The sequence below is a fragment of the Chrysochloris asiatica genome, unplaced genomic scaffold (assembly GCF_000296735.1).
Source record: "Chrysochloris asiatica unplaced genomic scaffold, ChrAsi1.0 scaffold00013, whole genome shotgun sequence".
NCBI lineage: Eukaryota > Metazoa > Chordata > Mammalia > Afrosoricida > Chrysochloridae > Chrysochloris > Chrysochloris asiatica.
The window spans coordinates 30,081,447-30,089,951 of record NW_006408531.1 but is presented as its reverse complement, the minus strand read 5'-3'; the positions used below and the strand labels follow the sequence as shown (position 1 = coordinate 30,089,951).

The 8,505-nt window shown below is 38.5% G+C and overlaps 1 protein-coding gene across 1 annotated transcript in view; it reads left to right on the top strand.

The window, feature by feature from the left end:
* Positions 1-8,505, top strand: part of TRMT11 (tRNA methyltransferase 11 homolog (S. cerevisiae)) — a 93,598-nt gene that overhangs the window by 63,860 nt on the left and 21,233 nt on the right. Inside the window, exon 12 of the mRNA XM_006834730.1 lies at positions 5,463-5,583. Coding sequence (XP_006834793.1) covers positions 5,463-5,583 — 121 coding nt within the window. The remainder of the gene's footprint in view (positions 1-5,462; positions 5,584-8,505) is intronic.

Genomic DNA, 8,505 nt, shown 5'->3' with positions numbered 1-8,505 from the left:
CTTGAACCTCTGGAAGTTCTCTGTCAATGTATGGTTGCAGCTGTTTCTGTATTACCTTTAGTAAAACATTATTTACATGGGATATCAGTGATATTGTCCTACCATTTCCGTATTCCATTGGGTTACCTCTCTTTGGAATGGGCACATATATGGATCTCTTCCAATCAGTAGTCCAGGTAGTTGTCTTCCTAATTTCTTGGCAGAGATGAGCGAGTGCCTTGAGTACCACTTCACTTTGTTGAAAGATTTCAATTTGGATTCCATCAATTCCTGGTGCCTTGTTCTTTACCAATGACTTCAATACATCTTGGACTTATTTCTTCAGTATCATTGGCTCTTGATCATATGCTGCCTCTTGAAATGGTTGACCATTGACCATTTCTATTTGTTACCGTGACTCTGTGTGTTCTTTTCATCTTCTTTTGATGCTTTCTTCATCATTCAGTGTTTTTCCCATACAGTCCTTCAGTACCGCAAATCGAGGTTTGAATTTTTTCTTCAATTCCTTCAGCTTGAGAAATGATGAGCTGTTGTTTTTCCCTTTTGTTTTTCTTACTCCAGATCTTTCTTTGCACATTTTGTTATAATATTTGACTTTGTCTTCTTTAGGTTACCTTTGAAATTTTCTGTTCAACTTTTGTATTTCTTCACTTCTTCATTTGCTTTAGTATCTCTACGCTGGAGAGCAAATTTCAGTTTCTTCTTACATCCGTTTTGGTCTTTGCCTTCTCTCTTGTCTTCTCAATGACCTTTTGCTTTCTTCCTGTATGATGTTCTTGATGTCATCCCACAACTCTGCTGGTCTTTAGTCTTTAGTGTCTAATGCTTCAAATCTGTTCTTCAGATGATGTCCAAATTCAGGTGGGATATAATCAGGGTCGTATTTTGACTCTCCTGCAGTTGTTTTCATTTTCTTCAGCTTCATTCGGAATTTGCATATGAGCAATTGATGGTCTATTCCACAGTCTGGCCCTGGCCTTGTTTTATCTGATTATATGGAGCTTTTCCACTGTCTCTTTTCACAGAAGTAGTCAGTTTGATTTCTATGTATTCCATCTGGTGAGGTCCATGTGTATAGTCATCTTTTATGCTGTTTACAAAAGGTAAATGCAATAAAGAATTCATTCGTCTTGCAAAATTCTAGCATATGATTTCCAGCACCAAGGCCATATTTTCCAACTACATCTTCTTTGTTTCCAAGCTTTGCGTTCCAGTTGCCAGTAATGATCAATACATCTTGATTGCACGTTTGATCAGTTTCAGATTGAAGAAGTTGGTAGAATTCTTCAATTTCATCATCACTGACTTTAGTGCTTGGTGCATAAATTTGAATAACAGTGGTATTAACTGGGCTTCCCTGTAGGCGCATGGATATTATCCTATCACAGATGGCATTGTACCTCATAAACTGCTCTTGATATGTTCATTTTGATGATGAATGTGAAGCCATTCCTCATGAATTTGTCATTCCAAGCATAGAAAACTATGTGATTATCAGATTCAAAATGGCCAATGCCTTTCCATTTCAGGTCAGTAATACCTAGGATATCGATGCTTATATGTTCCATTTCGTATTTTACAATTTCCAACTTTCCTAGATTCATATTTTTTACATGTCACAATTATTAATGGATTTTTACAGCTGTATCTCTTCATTTTGAGTTGTGCCCCATCAGAAAATGCACATTCTGAGGACTTTACTCCATTCGTGTCATCATGGCCAACTCTTCTTTGAGGAGGCAACTCTTCCCCAGTCCCATTTTGAGTGCCTTCAACCTGAGGGGTTCATCTTCTGACACTGTATCTGACAATATTCTGTTGCTATCCATAATGTTTCAATATTCTGGTGCTGATAGTGTTCCATTGCTATTCATAGGGTTTTCAGTGACTAAATATTCAGAAGTAGTTTGTCTCTCCTTCTTCCTCGTCTGTCTTCATCTGAAAGCTCATCTGAAACCTGTCCACCATGGTTGACCTTGCTGGTATTTAAAATACCAGTGGCATAGTGTCCAGAATCACAGCAATACACAAGCAACCATAGTACGACAAACTGACAAGTGGTGGACTCCTTAGGTTTGTATGGTCAAATTATAAAACTCATTTGCTTTTGGTATAGTGAATATAAGTTTTTTTTAAAATCCTAATGTTAAAGCTAGTAGTGCGTTGGTTAAATGGTTGGCTGTTACAGCAGTTGGAGCACACCAGCCATTCTGGGGGAGAAAGATGTGTGGTAGTCTCCTTCTGTAAAGCTTGCAACTTTGGAAAACCAAAAGGCAGTTTGACTCTATCCTATAGGGTGTGTATGAAGTGGAATTGACTGACTGGATAACAGTGAGGTGCTTTGTTTTGCTCTTAAAATTAATCTGCCAGCCATATCTAGTTACATATATAAGTTTAAAAATAATAATTTTATATTTTAATCAAGTTCAGCATTATTCTTTAAACTCAGGGTGTTTTTAAGAGTATTGTTGTCGTTAGTTGCCATCCAGTCGGCACTGACTCATAGTGACCCCATGCACAGCAGAAGGAAACAATGTCCAATCCTGGGCCAACCTTACTACTGTTGCCACACTCGAGTCCATCGATGCTGCCACCTGGCCAATCCATCTCGTTGGGGGTCTTCCTCTTTTTCTCTGACCCTCCATCTTACCAAGCATGATATCTTTCTCTAGCGACTGTTCCCTCCTGACAATATGTCCAGAGTATGAGAGATGAAGTTTGGCCATCTTGGCCTCTAAGGAGCACTCTGGCTGCACTTCTTCCAAAACAGATCTCTTTGTTCTTTTGGCAGCCCACGGCACTTTTAGTATTCTCCGCCAACACCATAATTCAAAGGCATCAATTCTTCTACGATCTTCCTTATTCACTGTCCAGGTTTCGCATCCATATGAGGTTATTGAAAATACCATGGCTTGGGTCAGGCGCACCTTAGTCTTCAAGCTGACATCTTTGCTTTTCAACAATTTAAAAAGATCCTGTGCAGCAGATTTGCTTAATACAATACGTCGTCTGATCTCTTGACTGCTGCTTCCGTGAGTGTTGATAGTTGATCCAAGAAGAATGAAGTCCTTGACAACTTCAGTCTTTTCTCTGTTGATAAGAATGTTGTTTATTGGTCCAGTGGTGAGGATATTGTTTTCTTGGCATTGAGATGTAATCCATATCGAAGACTGTGTTCTTTGATTTTCATCAGTAAATGTTTCAAGTCCTCTTCACTTTCAGCAAGCAAGGTTGTATCATCTGCATATCGCAGGTTGTTAAGAGTACAAAGCATCATAAAAGCAAAATATTATGTGAGAAATTATCATGGCTAATGACTGAGAAATCTTTTCTCATTTTTTGACAATTTACATTTCACTCGATATTACTACCTCTTCTTTCTTGGTAGTAATAAGTTCCTCTGATCTCTGCTTACTTCTCATTCCTTTTATCTATTGTAAATAAAAGGTGTTGTGGGCCACATAACAAGAAAATACCCCTTATATCAAATCAGGGCTGTGATGGGATAAAGGGTGTCGCATCTATCCTTATTCCTCTTACTATTTAATTACCTCAGATCACCTCGGGGGATCATCACATAACTGCCACATTGCATCATTACAGAATTGCCAGACCTCTGAGAATCACGACCCGGTCAAGTTGACACGTATTTTCAGGGACACAATTCAATCCGTGACTTTTTACTCTTCTGGAACTACATTGTTTAATTGATTGGCTCATTAAAATAATAGACTAGTGACCCAAATGGTGTTCCTTCATGCTTAAAATCAAAAGAATGAAGTTAAAAATATATAAAATATGTAAATATGTTTTTCTGCCACTAGGCCAAAGCAGCTTTATGTCAGAAATTGAGCATCCTTCATGTCATAAATATTAATCCAAATAAATTTATAACTTTGAATGTAATTTAGAAATGTTTTGGTTTTATAGTTGTATAAGAAATATAAGCATAAGGGGTTCTTATCTAATTTAAATAATCATTTTAATACAAGTACTTTAAGTTAATTTAGCCAGGATACTAAAGGAGGCTTTTTCCTTTAAATGGTAAGTTACTAATTTTGAGAAACATTTTCAGGAATCCATAAACCTTGCTGTTTGCAAGCTTCCTTCTCTCATAGTTTTTTTTTCAGTCTTTCAAGCAGGGTATAGAATTTTATTCATTCTTATCATAAATGTTTTATATGAGAATTCCACATTTGCTATCAGCTGATGTTATAAGAAGTATAAGATTTCTGGCTATGAAGTGAACATTAAAAAGTTATTGAAGTAAAATCTGAAATGGTCATTACTTCTTGGAAAGCTGTAGGGAAGGAGACAGAGAATGACTTTGAGAGAATTGCTTCCACAGATAATATAAGTGTAGTACGTTATGAATGTTGCTTGGTTGGTGGGTGATGGAGGTTTGGAGTATGTGGTTAAGGCAAGGAGGAATTGGTTGTTGAATGTCAGAGAGACCTAGAAGAGTTGGTAAAGGGGTAAAGACAGTGTTGCTGCATTAGAGTAGTCCAGCTGATGGTGCTTTAATAAAGTGCTTATCAGAAACTTCCTCATCTGAGATCAGAGTTTTGAGGTTAGCCATGCTTACAGAGACTATCCAAAAATGTATAGAGGTGTGCAGAAGACATTTAAAACCTGGCAAGCAGGGTGTGCACAAGGGGCCACTGAGGAATCCATATCTAGGAAACCCTCTCCCCTGCTGTTTTTCCGTATTCTGCTCGGTTTTCCCACATCTGTCACCTATTTCTTCTGCCCAGATTGCTGCCCATGCCCTGTCAGGAGGCAGGTTCTAATCCCTGATAGCTGGACTGGCCTGCTCTAACGGGGTCCTCATCTCCATCCCTGCAGTATGTGCTCTGTGCAGCTGCAGACATCACTGTTCCTCAGCCCGGCTTCCCTTGTGTCCACAATACTGATGGCATCTGTCAGCTTATCTCAGTGGCAGTTTATATGAATAACTTTAAATAAATTAGGCCTATGTTTAAAAAATCATTAGTGGTCTCCAGATGTTATTAACATATTTCTAGAGAACTTGACTTTATTTTATAAGGAAAAGTATATCCTGTTGTGGATTTTATACTTTGGAAATTTATAAAAAATCTTCAGATAAGAATGTTAAGGCCTGTTATAGAATGTTTCCGTGAGGTCTTTTAAGGTAGAGTCATCCTCTTTTTTTTTTAATAGTTTAAATCCTTGGCATTCTTCAGTGAAGGATATTCTCTGTGTAAAACCAGTAAACGATTACTGTTTGAATACAGGTAGTAATAAAGTGTTTTACTATTGAAAGTACAGGTAGATCACTTATGGATTATGTGGACAGCTAGCATATAGAAATACAATCATGCAGTGTGTAGGAAGAGGCTCTTGTTACATACCACACTGGGTAACCCCAGGATAGTTCTGTTTGGGGTGCACATGTGACTGAACATGTGATTGTTCATAACAGTCAGCTGTTCTCTCATCAGATACACTGAAGAGATGATACCCTGGCACCCTTGCCTGCAGCTCATTAGCAACTGTGAGCAGAAGCTTTCCAGTCACACATCAAGGCGCTTGATAACAATGGAGAAAGTGAAGACATTTGAGGTAATTATCCTAATATTTTTAGGATATATTCTGGAAGAGTCAGAAGTCTGTTTTCTCTACATAGTTTTCCTGTAATGAGGTCTGGAATTATTAACCTTTGGTTTTAAAAAAATATATGGATGAATTCAGAAAGAGACAGACGTCAGAGAGGTTTGTGGTGTTTGGGATAAAGAATACAAGTAGGATATAGAAGGTGAGTAGAAGAATAGAAATAAAAGCTAATCTGAACTTTTCAAACTTTAGTTGGCATCCGTGCTGTTAATTCAGTTGGGAAAAAGGCTGCTGCTGCTACAGTGCGTTGTTGAGTTGTTTCCAACCCATAGTGACCCTGCACAGGGTTTCCTAGGCTGCAGATCTTTACAGTTTGAAACTACCAGCTTGTTCCACGGGAGAAAGATGAGGCTTTCTGCTCCCGTAAAGATTTATAGCCTTGGAACCCCTGTATAGGGTCGCTATGAGTCGGAACCGACTCCACGGCACTCCGCCCTCCCCCAGCAGTTCTTACTGACAGGCAGTCCCCAGATTATGACTGTCTGACGTCTGTACAACCCGTAGTTAATAACCCCCATAAAGCTGCGTTTATTAAAAATTCAGGATATATATAAGACTCATAACAGATAGATGCTACTTTGCCACGTGCATCAAAACGTTATTACTGTATGATTAGATTAAAGATGTTTGAATGTATCTGGAAGTTTTTCTTTAATTTTTTTTAATGCATCAACAGGTGTACTATATAATAAGACAAAAATTTGACTAACTGATGTTCAGTTATGAATGGTATTTGACTTCTAACTTACGTACAAATTTAGACTTGAAGATTTAGGAGGGGAGCTCTTTTGTAATCCCAGGACTGCCTTTGAAAACAAGTGTTTCTAAAACACTAAATTGTATCCCTTTCTATGCAAAAACCATTAGTGACTCATTGTTATTACTGATTATGGTTCAGATGTCTCAGGATGACGTAAGCTTTTTTCAGTAATCAGTCTCTAATATCAGAACAGGTCAGAAAAGTAAGCTGTGCATGAGTAAGTAATTGGTTCTGTTATATGTATGGAGTCCTGGTGTGGTGCTGCCTGTTAATGTGCTGGACTACAAGTGTGGTTTGAACGACAAGGTAGGTGGTTCATGCTCACCAGTCGCTCCTCGGAAACCCTATACAAGGTCACTGTGAATTTGAACTGACTCAACAGCACTTAACAACAACAATTTTATGTATATATACAAATATATATGGAGTCCTGGTGTGGCGCTGTAGGATAAGCACTGGACTGCAAGGTCATTTAAATTGCAAGGTTAGCGGTTCAAACTCACTAGCTGTTCCTTGGAAACCCTATATAGGGTTGCTGTGACCGGAACCGACTTGACACTACTTAACAACAACTCGGAAACCCTATGCAAGGCTACTGTGGGTCAAATGGTCTCGATGGAGCTTAACAACAACAATATGCATATATATAGGTATGTTGTTGTTGTTGTTATGTGCCGTGGAGTTGGTTCCAACTCATAGCAACCCTGTGCAGGGGTTTCCGAGGCTATAAATCTTTATGGGAGCAGAAAGCCTCATCTTTCTCCCATGGAACTGCTGGTAGTTTCGAACTGCTGACCTTGAAGCCCGCAGCCTGATTCGTAACCACTACGCTACCAGAGCTCCTTATGTATAGGTATAGGAATATGTATATGTATAAGGAGTCTTGGTAGTGTGGTGCATTATGCATTGGGCTGCTAACCACAAGGTCAGCAGTTCGAATCCACCAGCTGTTCCCCAGGAGAAAGATGAGTCTTCTTTGCTCCCATAAAGATTTACAGCCTTGGAATCCTTATACAAAGTCGCTATGAATCAGAACTGAGTCTACCTCATTCAGCAGCAGCAACATTCTATCCATCTATCTATCTGTCTGTATATATCTGTGTGTCTATATGTTTGCATATAATGTACACACACATGTATAGGTCTGTGATTAACACAAATGAGAGTATGTGTACTTTTTTTTTTTAAACAAAAAAGACTAGAAATTTATGTTCAAACAACAGCTATCCTTGGGGAGTTCTCTTTGTACTCGTTTTATTTGTAGCATAATTTTTCACCATTTTCTCGAAGCTTTTTTCTTTAGATTTACCTTTAAAGATACATATTACTCGTATTAATCAGTCACTTTGCTTTATAACAGCATCTTGTTTGTGTTCAAATGGTATTGCTGGACTTTGCTGCTCACATTTTTTACCAGACATGTCACTAAATAAAATTAGTGTTGGAAACGGAGTTCTTGCTCAAGGATGATAACATAGCATTGAATATTTAAAATATTATGCAGATTCAGAAATTCAGCAAAAGGGATTTCCAAATTGCAGCATTTTGAATGACCAACATTTATAAGACTGTAGACTAGAGGCCCTCTAACTGACCTCCATTTCACACTCAGTTCTTAACAAATTCTGCCCTTTCCTGCTCTAAAACACATTGCCTAATGTTGATAATTTGCTGAATGCTTTCAGCTGTTTAGTTGCTTGCCCTCTGCTCCATCTATACACTCTGCAGCAACCAGCTGAACTGTTTACCAAGAGTCAGTTCTGTTTGTTGACAAAACTGTATCTTCCATATGTATATGAGGGGTTTCAGATAATTTGTGAAAAAATTCTGTTATCTTTGATTTCCATTTTTCCACAAACTTTTCAATCCCCCTTGTTGTTGTTGTTGTTGTTGTTAGGTGCTATCGAGTCAGTACCGACCCGTAGCGACTTTCTATACAGCAGAATGAAACACTGCCCAATCCTGGGCCAACCTCACCACTGTTGCCATGCTGCGACTTGGCCAATCCATCTCGTTGGGAGTCTTCCTCTTTTTCTTTGACCCTCCACCTTACCAGACATGATATCCTTCTCCAGTGACTGGTCCCTCCTGACAATATGTCCAAAGTATGA